This window comes from Balaenoptera acutorostrata, chromosome 3 (assembly GCF_949987535.1).
Source record: "Balaenoptera acutorostrata chromosome 3, mBalAcu1.1, whole genome shotgun sequence".
NCBI classification, from domain to species: Eukaryota; Metazoa; Chordata; class Mammalia; order Artiodactyla; family Balaenopteridae; genus Balaenoptera; species Balaenoptera acutorostrata.
The window spans coordinates 31,368,863-31,387,653 of record NC_080066.1 but is presented as its reverse complement, the minus strand read 5'-3'; the positions used below and the strand labels follow the sequence as shown (position 1 = coordinate 31,387,653).

At 38.5% G+C, this 18,791-nt stretch overlaps 1 protein-coding gene across 7 annotated transcripts in view; it reads right to left on the bottom strand.

The window, feature by feature from the left end:
* The window catches only part of TJP1 (tight junction protein 1), a 115,443-nt gene that overhangs the window by 36,648 nt on the left and 60,004 nt on the right, over positions 1 to 18,791 (bottom strand). For all 7 annotated transcript variants that reach the window (XM_057542964.1, XM_057542965.1, XM_057542966.1 and 4 more), the window contains 5 exons: positions 17,029 to 17,305; positions 12,953 to 13,056; positions 12,203 to 12,371; positions 11,751 to 11,898; positions 34 to 173 (listed from right to left, as the gene is read on the bottom strand). In XM_057542964.1, the coding sequence (XP_057398947.1) occupies positions 34 to 173; positions 11,751 to 11,898; positions 12,203 to 12,371; positions 12,953 to 13,056; positions 17,029 to 17,305 (838 nt within the window). The remainder of the gene's footprint in view (positions 1 to 33; positions 174 to 11,750; positions 11,899 to 12,202; positions 12,372 to 12,952; positions 13,057 to 17,028; positions 17,306 to 18,791) is intronic.

Sequence of the window (18,791 nt, the reverse complement as noted above, 5' to 3'; positions counted from 1 at the left end):
GCAAATGTTTTCTGCACTCTAGGCTAGGCTTACCTGGAAGATTGGGTGTTTGTTTCTCGTTTCTTTCAACTATAACTTCTTCCACTGTTTTAGGTGTGTGATCATCTGCATGCTTTACAGGAGTTGAGACAGCCCCGGGTTTAGAAATTCTCTCTTCCTCTCTGCTCCGGAGACTATACATCAGTAAAATAAAAACTTATGAGCATATTGTGAAAGCAATTTGTAAAGAGTACAAGAACAGCCAAGACAATGTCAAAATAGGATGACAAGGGACTTGCTCTAAAAGATAACAAAATACTGTAAAAACTTAGTAATTAAAGCTATAGTGCTACTGCCACAGAAACAGATAAATAGATCCATGTAACAAAACAGAAAATGGAGAAATATATCCACAGTACCAAAGTTTATTACGGAAGTGGCAGCCCAAAACTGCTGGAAGAGAACACACTGTTTCTGTTGGAAGACAACACACTGTTTAATAAAGTGTTTAGAACTGTACACAAATTTAGAAAAATTAGATCTCTATGCATATCAATGACATAAGTATAAATCAATTTCAGATAAAGTCCAAAACATAAAATATATTTAAAAAATCTTATCAAAAAATAGAGGACTCTTAAAGTAAGATTCAATGCACAAAATGAAGTGAATACATAAAAAGTTTAAAAAGGTGTGAAAATAATTTGAAAAAATATGTCTTAGGTTGAACCAAATGAATTTTTTAAGTTCAAACAACTGAATATTAGCAATTTGACCAAACAAATGTAAAAGGAGTTCAATTTTAAGACTATATATTGATCTAACAATACATATAATAAGAATTTGATATTTAGAACATATGCAAACACATTTTTTAATTATTTTAGAAATAAAAAGAGCCAGTATGTGAACTCATGGACAAAAATGAAAAAGACCTAGAAACAGACTTTCCATAATATGGAAAATTTCTCATCAAAAGAATAAGCTGGAAGGATGCTCACCTGTGTTAAGTGAAATAAACTACTAACTGGGGAATATGTGTAGAGCCTGATCTTTTCAAATTATTTTTAAAGCACACAGAAACTCTATGATGCTAAAATGTTCGCACGAGTACGGAGGAAAGCTTAATTCAAGAAGGAGCTCTGGGATGAGGTGGAGTTGGCAGATTTGGCCTACTTCACCTGTTCTAACGAGCATACAATGCTTTCATAATTGAAGATTAAAAATAAAAATATTAAAGTTACAATGAAATAGAGTTATATCTGGAGACATGAAAATAGCCCCAAAATAAAATGTGAGGAACAAACTGCAGAATATACGTGGCGTGACATCACTGAGGTATTAAAGAAAACTCCACAGCTACACAAACACATGTCGACGCCACATGCAGAAAGACCCAGACGGACAGAGGCGACAGAGGTTCTCGGAAGGGGGAGCAGACAAAACAGCAGCCCAGGGAAATCTGAGATTTATCTCCACTATTTCAGTTTTCATAAGAAAATATTTACACAGTACTTATGAAGTAAAGACTGAAATGTTTTTAAATATTTTAAAATAATGTTCATTATTTAAAAATGGAATTAAGTCTAATTTTAAACAAAGAATTTGATTCTATTAATGCATATTATTAGCAGTCTCTTATCAGGAAAAAATTTCTTTCCCTGTTATCCTCTTGAAAAAATAAAACATAAGCACTTTTCAGAGTTTCTATTTTCATGTTCATTTAACTACTCTGTGGGGGTGTATTCCAGTTTTAAATTATATGTATTAAATGAGCTGCATGTAAGTAAAACAGTCTTTCAGAAAATAAAGCCAAGATATCTTCTAGCTCAAACCAGAATGAACTTTCTAAATCATAAAAGGTTAAAATTTTTAGCCACTGCTTATGTAATAAAATCTTACATACAATTAGTCTAAGTATAAATAAATACAGTTAAACTCTATCCCCAAACTGCTCTAGGCACCTCAGAGTATAAAGGGAAATACAAAATAATAAATTCTCCTTGCATTCTTTGCACTGAAAAATGCAAATGATATAAGTATGAACATTTTGAAGAGAATGAGATTAAAGAACTACATAATGTTAGTAGTTCTACAGATTTTGTCGCTCTGCAACAGACTTTAAAGACTATTTGCTTAAAAAAGATCAAAAAACGTTTCCAATTGATTTTCTTGTTTCTTGTAACTTAAAAATTCTAAACTTAGAATGTGACCACCAAGTGACATTAATGATAACTAAGGATCAATGATAATATTTTAATCTGAACGTCCTCCCCAGTGATAACCAAGATTGTCGTGCAATAGGGCTCTTACTCCGTACATCACACGGAACTCCCGCTAGTCGAGTTGGCTGATTTTCATACTCTACTGACTACCACCTTTCTTTAATATAATTATTATGACTTAACATTGCAGATGGGTGGAACGCACATCATTCTATTAAATTTTTCATACGATTAATATCTGGAAAAATCATTGTTCATTTTTAGTGTATTTCCATTATCTACCAAAAGATGGAAGCATTATTCAATACGTGTAGATTTGGAGCCGTGCTGTTAATGGAATTGTGAAGCAAGTCATTTATGTAATTTAAAATTTTCTAGAATCCATATTAAATAAATGAGGTGACATCAATTAATACATTTTATTTAACTCAGTATACCCAAAATATTATTTATCAATATAAATGATTAATGAGGTATTTTACACATTCTTTTTTGTGTACTCAGTCATCAAACTCCAGTGTGTAGTTCACACTTACATCTCTATTTAAACTGGCCACATTTCAAAAGCTCCACAGCTGCATGTGGCTAGTGGCAATGGTGTTGGGCAATGAAGATCTAGAGTAACAGTATAGAACAAAATAATCAACTTTTCCAAACATTTAAAATGTTCTACTATGAGCATGTATGACCATTAAGTCTATTATAAGACAAAGAATAGAATTTAGACACACAGAATCAGCCTACAATCAGTGGCAGTTATTGAAAGTGAAGCCATAAAAAAGGAAAATACATTTTCCCCAAACCTTCCTTACATAGTTCTACCCTAATGGCTCCCATGTAATATTTAAGCTTTATTAAAAAACAACTTTTGCTATTATGAGTCAAGCCAACTTTATACAAAAACCATCTTTGTCCTGAGTTGGACTCATGTTTATCTACCACACTCTGGCTCCTAGAAGCCTAGAAAGAAACTCCAGGCATTCTAGGGGACCTTGAGACCCTCTGAAGGGTGTTTTTGTTTTTCCCCTGGAGGGTAAGCAGATGGGTTTTGTTTTCCAGATTTTTCACTTGTACATATTAATCTAACGGTAATGATCCATTAATCTAGAGACTTTGGGCTGGTTAAAAGCTCTGCGGAGCAGTTGTTAAGACAAAGTCTCTGAAAGAGAGTTTTTACAGTCACATAAATGGGCTCACTGTAAACAGAGCCTTAAGTCGTATCCAGTCAACTCTGTAAGTACAGTAGCAGATTAACACACATTCAACCAGATCAGCAAAGAGTAACATATTAAGTGCAAAACTTCAGGTGTAAAGTCACAGCTGTTTGGGACCATTTAGTGCAGGCAGAGGGCAGGCAGCGAGGTGAGAAGAGGGACCTGGAGAGACACTGCAGGAGGAAGGGGCTCTCCTCCATCCCCTCAGCAGCCCCTGCAGGACACAGGGGTCAGAAGCACTCAGTGGCCTGCAGCTTTCCCCAGACACTTCCTAGGTTGGTTTTACAGTGCGCGGTCTCTGCCAAGACACCTCCTCAAGATTGGCTTTCCCAAGCCCCTTGGAGGGCAGATTTCCTGCAAGTTCATCCAGTGACACCATGAATTCTCTGCCATGCAGTGAGCCTCAGGTGTGTGGGGACAGGTGGGGAAGCTTCCTCCTTTGGCAACTCCATCTCAGCACCAGGGGAAGGGCCTGCTCCTTACATCTGATTCTTATATTTTTCAGAGTTCTCTTTATTTATTACTGGCTAATCCCTTGTCACTCCAATCTCGTTATATTTAATCTCTTTATATTAAATTCTCTCTGTTCACAAGAAACTGGGCTTTCTGTCTTTTGGACCCTGATGAAATATGCCAGACTGCCAATTCTTCAAGGAGTTTTATTTCTGATTTCTAGCTCTCAAACACCTCCCCAACTGACTGGTTACATCTTATTTAAAAATAATCTTAATACAGGAAATAAACTGAGGCTGAATGTTCACTGTAATAAGACATCCTTTATAAAGCTAATTTCCTCTTAATAATAAACAACTCATCCTACATAAGCCAATTGATAATTTCTTTTCAGAAACTCATTTATTGCATAAAGGTAGGCAAGATCTACACAGCTTAGGATGAACACAGAAACTAGGTACCCTTTAAAGGCCACTGGACTATCTCAGCCCCAATTATCAATAAAGATAGAAACTTAGAAAGTAACTTAACCAGACTCCAGTCTTCTCCACTGGCAGGGACAGTTCGGCATGGAGGGCTCCTAATACATATGAGAAAGAAAAACTAAGGCACACTCAAGTCTGACTTCTCAGAATATTGCAGCCATTGCTAATCTTCTAAATTTCACATGGAAACAGATATTTACATACTGCAGTTCCTCCTCGACAGCAATTCAAAAATTACAGCGTGGCACACAGACGATTATAGGGATGAAAAAGGCAGAGAGATGTGGAGATTCTGGGCTGGTACTTGGGCAGAGAAGTGAAGAGCTGCCCAGGGAGTATGCTGAGAAAGCAGGGGGAATAATTACCTTGTATCTACTTGGCTATATTTGCAAGCGAAGTTCTCACAATTTAAATTTGTTCTTTATACATTGTAAACTATTTTCAGAAATATATATATGTGTGGTGTACGCTTTTGAAAAAATATGAGTGTCTGTATTGCTCACTTTGACAAATGGCTTTCTGGCAATAACCTAGCTACATATTTACATGAAGCCTATCAGTTTGTACAGAGATTCTCATCTTGCATGTTCGTTTATGACGATAATGACGACTAACCTAGTCCATCTGAATTAGAAAACAGATCTGTTGTTCAACAAGTATAATTGAAAAAATGAAAAATTTTTAGTAAGGAACAACTGGGGAAAGACTAAGAAGGACCCTTCTTTTTTTTTTTTAATTAATTAATTAATTTATTTATTTTTGGCTGTGTTGGGTCTTCGTTTCTGTGCGAGGGCTTTCTCTAGTTGCGGCGAGCGGGGGCCACTCTTCCTCGTGGTGCGCGGGCCTCTCACTATCGCGGCCTCTCGTTGGGAGCACAGGCTCCAGACGCACAGGCTCAGTAGTTGTGGCTCACGGGCCTAGTTGCTCCGCGGCATGTGGGATCTTCCCAGACCAGGGCTCGAACCCGTGTTCCCTGCATTGGCAGGCAGATTCTCAACCACTGCGCCACCAGGGAAGCCCTAAGAAGGACCCTTCTTTCACTTAAGGGACAACAGCATCGTCAGGGCTTCACTGCTGGTATGATTATTACGTACTTAGATTAATATTTAGAGTAAAACAACCCTTGATTGTGCAGTATGTTTGGCTGATTTTATAACAAGAGACCAGTGTTACCATACTCTTCATTTTTTATTAACATTCTCTCAAAGGCAATAAAGAATTGTCCTACATTATTTAAACTAGAAATAAGATTTTTCATATACTTACTACTTTTACACGTGAGTGGAAGTCTGTTTTTATAATATTTTATGTTTTATACTGTACTTGTACAAGAAAATAGTCCTCAGCTGATGGAGTAAATAAAATGTACACTTTTACTTTAAAAATAGTGACTATAAAGTATAATATTTAAGCTTGCCTTGCTGTCATTAGGTCCATGATCTCCTCTTCAGGGTTAAAATCCATCAGCAATCACTGAGCACAACACTACTACACCTTGGTCTCTACTAACTAGAGAAATGTATCAGCTATGGTCCTCCCTCAGCCCGTCCCCTGACAAAGCACATGAAAACAAAACCTCAGTTTGGAGTTTTAATCTCGTAACTGAAAATTCCCAAGGATTGAAAATAACAGTTGGCTCTTATCTGAATAACAGAAGTTCAGAATGGGTCTTTAATATTCCACTCACTTTCAAAGGTTAGACAAAGAATCTTATTTTAAAAAGATTTAGTAACAATTCAAGTGATAATCAATTTTTTTGAAGTTTCACATTCTCCCTAACCAATTTTCCAAAACAGGAAGAAACAAAAAACCTTTTTAGAACTCCAAATCCCCGGCTACGTTGCCCTTGTGGTCCAGCCACACCGGTCACCTTGCTGTTCTTCCAACAAGCTGAATGTATCTCCATCTCTGTCTTATTCTGGAATGATCTTCCTCTGGCTGGCTCCTTCTCAGTCACTCATCTCAAGATAAGTTGACCGTAGAGAAGCCTTCTTTCTGCCCAAGCATGTCTCTAATACTGCCCCCTCTTCCTGCACTGTCACATCACCCTGATTTTCTTTACCACTAATGGAAATTACTGTTTCATATTTCAAACGTATTTATCTGTTTTATTCACTTGGATATAAGCTCTATGGTAGCAGGGATCTTGCCTAGATTGTTGAGGGCATAATTTATATTTATAATAATACACTGACAACATGTGCATTATCAAAACATACTTCATAGAGGAAAAATGAGCAGGGTAATGTCAAAATTACTGGTGAAGAAAAAATCTTTCAACCTTCACTGAAGAACACTCACTGTGCTAACTGCTGATCACTCACCATCAACTGCGCACGGCACAGGAGCCATAAGAAAGAAGGCATCAATTGTTGATTAAATTCACTGAGATTTAATAAACTGAATCTCTCTACCTGACTATCTTTCAGAGGTGAAGGGGGGGGGGGGGAAGGATGAAGGACTCCACAGCATGTCTGAAAAAGAAAATGTAATAGTACCTGCACCAAATTAATTACCAACAATATCACATATAAATCTTGTTTTGAATCAAGCATCTTTCAAATTGGAGGTAATGAAATCTTTTTTACCTAAGACAAAGGACTAAAACCAAGGATCAGGGAAAAAAACTCTGAAATTCACCAGTCAGAAGAAGGTCACTTCTCTACATTTTGAAACAGTAAAAAGAAATGTTCAGCTTATGTATATGGATGTCTCAACAATAATTTTTAGCCTATTGGCAAAGTTCTATGTATGTTCCAGACAGAACTACACAATATCTAACAGAAATCATATATACTAGGGCAAAACAATATTCACAGCTCTCTAAACTCAAAGAAAACAACTATGGAAGGTGACATATAAGGTGTGTAAATAAAAAAACTAGATCTTTAATTTAAAAGCCAAGGCTTCTCTAAGGTATTTAAGCAGAAACACCATATGCCCTACATGCATGTGTGTGAGGACTCACCTGGCACTGTGAGAGAACAAAGGCATGAACCTGCCTTCAACCCTGATGATATAGGTAGACTGTATAGTTAAGGGATTTTTGATCCCATTATTTAACTTGATTATTTAACTTGGCTCAATGCTCAGATTTAGGCTAGAAATTCTCATTCATAAGAACCAATTTAATAATCATGTATTTGTTACACCATAAGCAGTATCAATACTGACACCACTAACTTCAGAATTCAGTGGAGACATTTCTCTCAAGAAAAACAAACGATGAAACAAGTATTTGAAATTTCTACAGAGTTTTAATCTCTTCTAAACACTGCTTTCAAGTACTTCAGAAGCAATCGTTTTTATGAAATAGATATGCTAAATATAAATCAGACTTTTTCCTATTTGCTAAAATATACAATTCTCTAAAAACCTTAGACAACAGCTTAGGTCTCAGATGCACCTTGTCAGTTTATGGAATGACTGAGTATAAGAAATACAAAATACAGGGGCTTCCCTGGTGGCGCAGTGGTTGAGAATCTGCCTGCTAATGCAGGGGACGCGGGTTCGAGCCCTGGTCTGGGAAGATCCCACATGCCGCAGAGCAACTAGGCCCGTGAGCCACAACTACTGAGCCTGCGCGTCTGGAGCCTGTGCTCCGCAACAAGAGAGGCCGCGATAGTGAGAGGCCCGCGCACCGCGATGAAGAGTGGCCCCCGCTTGCCACAACTAGAGAGACAGCCCTTGCACAGAAGCGAAGACCCAACACAGCCAAAAATAAGTAAATAAAAATAAATTACAAAAAAAAAAAGTTAGTTAAAAAGAAATACAAAATACAAACCTTTACAATGCAAATTTTCTACAGTTGAACCTTATCCTAACTAGTCTGAGCTTTTACTGTAACAGAATTTTTTCAACAATGCGACTGCTTATGATTAATCAGTAGCATGAGAGTCACTTTTATTAAAATAGTTTATAGAACAGAACCAAAAACGTAAACATATGTTGTTCCTCTAGGGAGAAAACGCATAAAATGGATCTGTTAAATTAACTGTAAATACTAGGGAGAGTACAATATAACCAAGCAGAGGCTTAGAACACACTCTGCCAATCCAATACTCTCTAGTCATGCAGGGACTGCAGTGAAATCAGTGAAAGAGTCTTCTCATTGACAGCCCCTGACAATCGCCACGAGGCAGTGCCACCTGCGGAGGACTCTCAGTATGCCCAGCTCCCTCCTAGAGGGGGAGTCTCGGCCCAGAGTGGGCAGTGAAAAAACACCGAATAAAATATACAAAACAAACTTAGCAACAGCATCAAGCTATAACAAAATCACTGTAATAATTCTCTATACATATATTATTTTTTAATTTAAAAACAAAACTATTTTAACATCCTAGACCAGGGAAGGACTGGCACACTTTTTCTGTAAATGGCTCTGTGGGCCATGCAGTCTCTGCCACAACTTCTTAATTATGACATTGCAGGATGGGTTCCAGTAAAACTTTATTTGCAAAACCAGGCAGCAGTCTGGATTTGGCCCACAGGCTGTAGTTTGCCAGCCCCTGTTCAAGACAACAGTAAGGGTACACTGCTCATCTAATTATAATGAAGAAACACGCTCATGTGTTTTTCTCAGAACTCAGACCATATAACATTTGTTCTCCAAGAAAAGAACATCACACAGAGGAACATAAGTAGGTCATGACAACAATGGAACGCTTTATAGATTTCTGCTCCCTTAAGTAACCTTCCACTTTTTTCTTTCTCTACACCCATAAGGTCAAACACTTAAGTCAAAAGGACGAGAGCTTTAGTCCTGGCTCTAATCTCTTGTCAACTACATAACCCTGGACTTTACCACAACCACTCACCTTAAACTGACTTGCCTACAGAATGAGCAAATCTTCTTAGAAATGGTTTAATATGAGCAGATGTGAAAGCACATCTGGAAACTCTAACTGATGATACTATTACTATTACTACTAATCACCATACTAATGAGAGCAGCTAATATCTGCACCAGGTGTTCTAATAACTAATTTAACTTTCACAACTTTGTAATGTATGATGCCTTTTTTACAGCAAATGAGAAAACTGAAGTGCAGAGAGGTTTCAAGGTTGTGCAAGTAACCAATGGCAGGCTGGGACTCAAACCCAGGAAAACTTGCTTCAAAGCCCAAAGAAATCACTATATTCTATTGCCTCTGACAAAATGAAAGTTACTATTCTCAGCAGATAACTGCAATCTTACAAACATACGAAAATACTCAGAAATCTAGGAAGAGAACAAGGTGGGATAAGTGTTTTACACACTAAACTGAAACTTTTCTCATGAGTCTTTTTTGTTTCACTTTTTAAACAAGAGCATTTAAAGAACATTTGTAAAACAAAGATATCTGTACAAAATTAAATAACAAAAAGAAAATGTCCCATGCGTTTTTTGATACTAGGATTTTACTCTCTTACTATATCTAAATTGTTTCTCAAAATGCAAGGCACCCTCTATATTAAAACTCTCACAGTTATCTGGATATTAATATTAACTTTAGGGGGGAAATGAAAATGAAACCTTTAAGCAACTGGTACTACTTTACATCCTGCCTTTTGGCAGGCCACTTAATTTTCAGGGATTATATTCTCAGCACAAACATTTGGAAAAGAATCTGAAGACTTTTTGTCTTCTGTACTCAAAGTACTATCTTTTCCTTAGTATATGCTACATGTTCTAACCAGAAGTTCCCAAATCTGGTAATGTAGAGAAGAGAATGCTATCAGGAACTTTAAAAAAGTATTCCCTGCCTCTACCTCAGATGAACTGAGAAGCAGGCCCAGGATTCTGTATTTTTATAAGATCTCATGTAACTGGTGTTACCCATAAAGAATACTTGAGGTTCCCAAGAGAAGTAAAACATCCCAATATAATATGAAGATAGTTAAAAATTTTTTTAAATCCTCTTCAACTTTTAGTTAAAGTTACAGATGTCAAGTGTTTAGGAAATCTAAATGGAAAAAAGTAAGTATCAAAAAGAACTTTCTAAGGTTTAGAATTTGATTACAATAAATACAAATGGCCAAAATTTTGATGAGCATTTCTTTCTTTTTAAAGGAAAATCATGCCCAAATTGCTTGATGCCAGCCTAGCTTCTAGGTGAGAGAACTGTGTTACAATTACAGCCACTCCCCGTGACTCATCAGGGATTGTTAGCTCTATCACTGTGTACATGTTGCGGCAGCTGTCCTTTTCCAGATAAGGTCTGTGCTGTGTCAGGGAGATTTTTAGAATTAATATGTTAACCTGCAGCAGTTAAAACTAATAATCGATTGTAAGTCCATTTTGCATGTGACATACTATAATATTCCTTAAAAAAATAATTATAACATTAATTACAAAGATCAGGGTTAACACAATTTATATGTCTAAAATCTGAAATTCAGAGAGAATCAGCCTCACAAATATCTAAACTCAGGGGTGCATAACAACTGTTATCAGTATGATTTCTGACAATCTTGAGGACAGCTCTCTCCCAGGGAGGGACTTCTCCCTTGCCTCCTCAGCTTCCTCAGGGAACACTCCCTGTGCTCTACTTCTGGGCATTCTATCTATATTGTTTCTCTTGGCAATTTTAGTGACTTCTATGGCTTCAGCTAACACCCTCATGCATTAAGTCCCAAATCACCACCTTGAATCTTAAACTGGTCAGCTCTGGACTTGAAATTTCAAGTGCCTACAGAAGATCTCCATATGGATGGCTATTAAACCCTAGGTCCACTGGTGGCCTACAGAACCCCGGGAATGTCCAGAATTCTTATGTAAAGTGCTACATGTATGTGCACATGTGCATTTTTCTAGAAAGAAGAGTCATAATTTTCTTCATATTCTCAAATGTATATGTGACCCCAGAGACTATAAACTCAGGTAAGTCATATACTACTAGCATAGCAGATCCTTTGGCATAAATACCAGACAGTGTACTTTAAAACAGAAAACAAAGTCAGTGTACTTTAAAGCAGAAAACAAAGTCCAGGTTAATCTCTCCACTAAAGGACTTCTACTATATATAGCTAACTTGTCCTAAAGCTGGCTAGCATCTTCTAATGCAGTGGGTCAGCAAATTGCAGCTGACAGCCAACTTTTTTAAAATAAAGTTTTATTGGAAAACAGCCATGCCATTCCTTTACATACTGTCTACAGTTAGTTTAGTGCCACAAAGACAGAGCTGAGTAATGACAAGACTTGGCTCACATGCCTAATACTTATTCTTTGGCCTTTAATGAAACAGTTTGACCTCTGTTATTCTAGATAAGAAATACCTAAATTGATAAAGAAACACGAACCTAATTTAAGTAATCCAAAGACAACCTATCTTCTAATTTTATTTCTAAGCAAAACCAGAAACATGTACCAAGCACACACACCTGTTTTATTTTAAACAACAGAGCATGATTACCTGCCATTGCTGGGCTGCTGTGGAGACTGTCTAGAATGGTCAGAAGGCTCTGACCGCTGGTCAGGAGATCGTGATCGGCTGTGACGGGGAGGCCGGTCGTGTGATCGACCAGAATGATCTGATGCCAGTGACTGAATTTCTGAAATGTCTGTTAAACAAAAGAGTGCTGTTTATTTTCCCATGAAATGACTACAGTAAAATATAAGGTACTCCAATAATAATGGAAATAAGTTACTAAATATAATTTCATATAAAATGGTTGATTTAAGCATTAACTTAATCAGCTACTATTTGATACTGGTGAGCTGTCAACAGAAAAAAATTTTTTTGAATTCTTATGTTTTGAAGGTGTCTGGCTTATAGAAAATTATCATTTCATTCTAACATGTCAAATCTTCCCACTTTAAGAAAGAGGTCACTTAAAGGGTCTCTGCAAACAGAGCCCCACTCACCATCTCTCTCGGAGGCATTAGCCGAGTGGATACTGTCAGAAAGATCAGGCACATTCAGCAGGGTAGCCCGTTCATCTCTCTGAACTACCATCTTTAACTTGCCTTTAGACCTCTCTATCAATGTCTTTGCATCTGTCAATGACATATTTTCCGTCACGGTACCATTTATCTGCAACAGAAAAGAAACTATAGGTTGAAGGTAAATGACAAAAATACAAACGTTAACTTAGTCTGACATGAACAGGAATATCTAAACTACTCCTGGGCTTGCCCTGAGAACCAAAATATTCCCTTTACGCTTTTCCTAAACTATCAAAGTACTCCTCCTTACTGAAATAATAAAATCTGTACTACACTGCTGCTCTGCCAGAAAAGCCCAAACTAGCATTCTCTACCTCCTCCCCATCACTTTCTATTACTCATGGGCAAACTAGCAAAACACATCAATAATATCTGGAGGAGTTATCAAAACCACTTAATGGGGAACAACAGACAAATCTATCTACAAAGTAACTCCTATTAGTGAAAAATATACATTTGGTGCTATTAATTCTCTAGGATGACTCTATGCCCAAAGAAAAGCGTCAGTGTTGACATGCAGTAATAGCCAGTGGCAAACTATCTAGTCCCCCAAATATTGATTTTTAATTCTTTTTGGCAAAATCGCTTCAAGCATGAACAGGAGCTATGTGGTCACACTAGAACTTGTTTTCTATTGCAGTTCATCAAAATGTAAGAATATGACTATACCTTCAATACAACATCGCCTTCTTGAATATTGCCATCTCTTGCTGCCAAACTATCTTGTGAAATTTCCTTTACAAATATGTGGCTGGCCAATCGAAGACCATATTCTGAAATAATATATTTAAATGTCTTTAGTGTAAAATCCCAAGACTTTTAAATAGAGTTTAAAAGTATGAAACTAACAATCACCGCATAGAGTTTTTAAGTACAATCAATAATAAGAAATTATTCTTGGCCTCCCTGCAAAGAAGACATTTCTTCTTATCATCAGAAAGTTTTCATTGTCAGTGTGAAAGCAAAGGGAAAGTGCGTGGTTCAAACAAAAGATTGACATATCATGCTCTCACTGTACTGAAAGAGAGAAAAATCCGAAGAGATGACCATTTCTCTCTGACGGTGTCATGCTGATACACTAGCTTCTCAAAAGGTTTAATGAATACAATTCTGAAAAGGAAAACTCTGGAATGCTTTACGATTTTGCTGATGACTTGTATTACCATGCATATACTGGTTTTGTTTTCCTCAGTTCCTACAGCAAAAGTATTTTGGATCCTGAACACCTCTCTGAGAGACATACACAGAGCATCAGTGTGCACCACTCAAACAAGGGCTTAAAATGAGCCAAGCAGATGTGGAGAGGAGTTAAAGATGCCAGTCCTTCCAACAACCGACAAAGTGCCCAGGAGCATGGCAACATTAATTGCACCTGTGGGTGAGGGAGTGGTCAGAGTTAAAGAAGTTACCAGGAGAGTCCAGAAAACTGTCCAGGGGGCCTGCAAAGCTGTTCAATGACTACAACTAACAGTATAATGTCAATAGGAACAGGACTGCCCCGGTTGTGTTAGGAGAAAGAGAAGGACTGAGTCTTACTGGGAAAGAAAAACAAAACAAAAAACAAGAAGGGAAACAAAACTTTTTAAGATGGGATAAGTTAGCAGACCTGCTACTCAAGCTTTTAAAAGTTACATCAGTTACAGTTCAACTTAAGGCAAATACACAAAGAGTGTTCACAAGCAGGAATAGAATCAGGGTAAAAAAAGAAAATGACCTTCTAGGGGATCTAGGCAGTCAACTATGTGTGCTTTAGAAATGGTGACTATACTCACAGAAAGAAAGTATTGATTAAAAGACTGTCCTTATTTAAGATTTAAAAATTATAAATGACCAAAATACAGAGATGACTCTAAAATATTCCTTGCATATTAATGTATTCATTTATTCTAAGTATTTCCTTAGTAAATATTAACTAGGTGGTAGGCACTAGAGATAAAAACCAGCAATTGAGACAGTCCCTGCACTCTGGCAGCTTCCCTAGTCAGTAGGGAAAAAGACGTTACCACAATTACCAGTGTGATGAAGAGTTCGGATGGAGCAATACATGATTCTGTGCCTAGTGGGGGTCAGAGAAGGCCTCCCTGAGAAGCAAATGCGAAAGCTGAAACTCTACCTAGAAATACTAACACTAAACCTGAGAAATGAGTGTGTGTGTGTGTGTGTGTGTGTGTGCGCGCGCGTGCGCACTGGTAGAGACAGAATGGTTAAGAACAAGTGCACCAGAAGGTAGGAAGGAAAGACAAGGCAGGTTTGATGAAGTCATAAGTGTAGGGCAAGAGTCAGACAGAGAAGCATCCCAGAGGACCCTGTAACCATGTGGAGCAGTCCACAGAATGGACCAGGGAGATCCAGCGACTAGATCATGAGGCTGAGTGAGTCACTTAATAGAAAATGGTGTGGTGTTCCTCACTCCCCCACGCCCCCCCCACACAAAAAAGGAAAAAGTATGTGTTGATTAACTTGACTGTGGTGATCATCTCCTAGTGTATACATACCTCAAAACCATCACACTGTACACCTTAAATACATACAACTTTACATATTTATATATAATGTCAATTACACCACAATAAAGACGGAAAAAAAAAAAAAGATGCTGGTAGCTTGGATGAGGGTGGTGGTGGTGGAGAAAGGAGGAGTAGGACAGTAAAGTGTGGTGTTTAGGAAGTTAGAAGGTGTTAACCGGGCATAGGAAAGCAGGGGAAAAAAGATGTCATGGGAAATTACACCATGATGCGCCCGGCTGGCTTGAGAGACCGGGTAGACAGGAATATATTCAATGGGATACTTCATAAGAAACATTCCAGGAGGGAGATGTGCTGCATCTGAGGGATGCAGACGAACACCTAAGTGAACATGCCTACGACTCAGCTGGGGCACCAGGGTGCACACACTGGACCTAGGGAAGGAGCTGTGCCATCGTGAGCAGCCCATGACACTGAGAGACGTGAGATTTCCTAAAGATGTTATATGAAGTAGAAAAGAGATTCCAGAACAGAAATCCACAGAACACTGAAAGGTAGGATGAAGACAATAAGCTTGCCAAGGATACAGAAAAGAAAGAGGGAGGAACCCTTGAAACCCACAGCATTACAGGAGCCAAGAGCAACCATTATTTCAAAAAATAGGAAGTGGTTAATTATTAGAGAAATGCAAATCAAAACTACAATGAGGTATCACCTCATACCAGTTAGAATGGGCATCATCAGAAAATCTACAAGCAACAAATGCTGGAGAGGGTGTGGAGAAAAGGGAACCCTCTTGCACTGTTGGTGGGAATGTAAATTGATACAGTCACTATAGAGAACAGTATGGATGTTCCTTAAAAAACTAAAATAGAATTACAGTATGACCCAGCAATCCCACTACTGGGCATATACCCAGAGAAAACCATAATTCAAAAAGACACATGCACCCCAATGTTCACTGCAGCACTATTTACAATAGCCAGGTCATGGAAGCAACCTAAATGCCCATCGACAGACAAATGGGTAAAGATGTGGTACATATATACAATGGAATATTACTCAGCCATAAAAAGAAACGAAACTGGGTCATTTGTAGAGACGTGGATGGATCTAGAGACTGTCATACAGAGTGAAGTTAAGTCAGAAAGAGAAAAACAAATACCGTATATTAACACATACATGTGGAACCTAGAAAAATGGTACAGATGAACCAGTTTGCAGGGCAGAAACAGACACAGATGTAGAGAACAAACATATGGACACCAAGGGGGGAAAGTGGGGGGGGCGGATGGGATGAATGGGGAGACTGAGATTGACATATATACACTAATATGTATAAAATAGCTAACTAATAATAACCTGCTATATAAAAAATAAATAAAATAAAATTCAAAAAAAAATAGGGAGTGGTTAACTATGTGAAATGGTACTGAGAAGGCAAGTAAGATAAAGACTAGAAATTTCTACCAGATTTAGTATGACCAGTTCTGGGAGCAGATACCAGAGAGAGAGGGCTGAAGAGTGGGTGGTGAACAAGGAGAAACAGCTCTGAACACAGACAGTCTGACTGAGAAGTTGGTTATGGATGAGGGCAGTGGGGAGCAAAAACCAGGAGAGACATGTCAGGTTTCAGTAAAGCCGATCAGAGCCAGGCTTCAAATACTCTTACACCTTTTTATCAAAATGATCAGTCATCAATGCTTTCCTGCATGGGAGAGACACGCCCATGGCAGCAAGAAGCCGCAATCAGACTCATTTGTATCAAATGTGATTACCTGAGGGGAGGCAGCTAGGCTTCAGTTTCAAAATTTTTTGACAAACAAGTCCTTTGCTTTTAGAGCAATATCCTGTGGGGGCTCCTCTCCCTCCTACTCTCCATTTAGAAAAGGCAGCCTGCCCTCCCTCCAAATCCAATGATTTCTACCCAGATGTAGGTACTACTGATCCTGACAGCTAAGTAAAACACTGAATTGCAACTTGGTGATGGTGTGACATTTCTTGTATTAGCCTATTCTAATCACAAGAAGTAATCCAAAATCCAACTACTGGACGATTTATGTGAAGTACTATCTGCTACAACAAAATGATTCAAGAAGAGGAAAACAGATGACCCCTGAAGCCTGACATCACAGGATTTGATTTAAAGCAACAGGACACAAAAACGAAGATAACAGAAGACAACAAAGCAAAGATATAAAGTGATGGCAAATTTACTTCTCATTAAAATTAGTCTTAAAATTTTCATGTGAAAATGATAAACGAGTTGGTAGAAAATACCTTCGTTTTTCCGGGATTTCACCAGTGTGACTTTGGTGGGTCTGGCAGGTTGACTGGAGGCCACAGATCGCCTATCAGATCGCGGAGACAGACTCCTCTCTCGACTTGCACTTCTATCCCTGGCCCAGCTCTTCTCACTCCTCCTGTTAACCAGGCCCCCACGGCCACTTCTCCGGTCGTGTACTTCCTCATCATAACTATCTTCTTCATTCTCAGATACTGTTTCAGGATCAGGACGACTTACTGGTATCTGAACTTTCTTTTTCCTTCGAATGGTCTACAAATAAGAAAGATTACAATATGAGCTGATTGATTTTCACATATGTACTTTCAGTTCTTAAGAGAGGAAAACCACATTTTTCTGGTCTCATACTAATTATGAATAAGAGACATAATACACAAATATAAAAAATTACTAAGGAATACTTTTCTATATTGGTTATCTTTTCTGCTCTCCTGGTAAACAGATCTGGTTAAGAAGCAAATTTGGAATAGAGGGCCTAATAAAGTTCTTAATTAATTCAGAAGATCTTCTATGTGTAATAATTACAAGCTTACAGGAAAACTAATAATTACTGGTGGTTTGAATAAAGGAGGGAGCACTGTACTCTAATACAATCAAATATACTGTAGTTGTTACCAAACCAGAGCAAACTTGCAGGCCCAACTTGATTCCTTAAAAATTTCAGAATCCATGAGTATCAAGGCCCACAACTATCCTACTGGAACTCTAAGAGAGAAATTTATTGTACTTCCACACTAACAGTGAACTTAGTGTTGTGCTGGAGCTAATAACTCCATGATACTCTACCAATACAAACTGCTTTCAGTTTCTCTCTCTCCAAAATTTGTAATTTATGGTCTATGTATAAATTCCTTCTTCTGGCTTTCTTTCCTCAATTGACTCTGACACTGGTTCAATTTTCCCTGTCCACTTATTTCCTTTACTTTCTGTAAGATCAAGATCTATTTGCACTGCCTTCTGACTGAGTGGCCTCTTAATCCCCGGACTGCACTCTGTCTTCTCACACCAGTATACATCTGATCTCATCAGAGATCTGCAAGATCTTCTTGAGTAACACTCCTTGTCTTCTACTTCTGACACCCTGATCTACTGAAACTTCTCCATGTCCATCTTATCTCTGACTCCTCCATGCCCTCCTATTCTCCTAGTCCATCAATTCCCTCCTGGTTTCAACTGCCTTCCTCCCAAGTTTGATGAGTTGTCATGCTTCGATATTTAAATGATTTTCTCTAGCCCCGGGATACCACAGCCCTGTACCTGCTAGGTCAGGACCCAGTCCACCCCAGCAGGCTGGCACCAGCCCCTGGACCCCCAGGGCCCTGCAGCCAGAGACTCCAGGACCAGCCTGCCTACCCTGGGCACTAGCCCTGGGACACATAGGACCCTGACCCTCTCCACCAGTAGGCCGATACCAGCTCCGAAACACCTTGGACCCATCAGCCAGCCACTCTGGGATCCAGCCCCACTCACCAGTAGGCTTACACAAGCTTTGGAACACCCCGAACCCTGCAGCCAGTGATGTCTGAAACCAGCCTGCTCACCAGCAAGCCTACACTAGGACCCCTGGCCGTACAACCAGCCACCCAGTTCTACCCACCAGTGGGCTGGCACTAGAGAGAGAGGGCCCAAATCAATAATATCAGAAATGAAAAAGCAGAAATTACAACTGACAGCACCGAAATACGAAAGATCACAAGAGATTACTGTGAACAATTATACGCAAATAAAATGGACAACC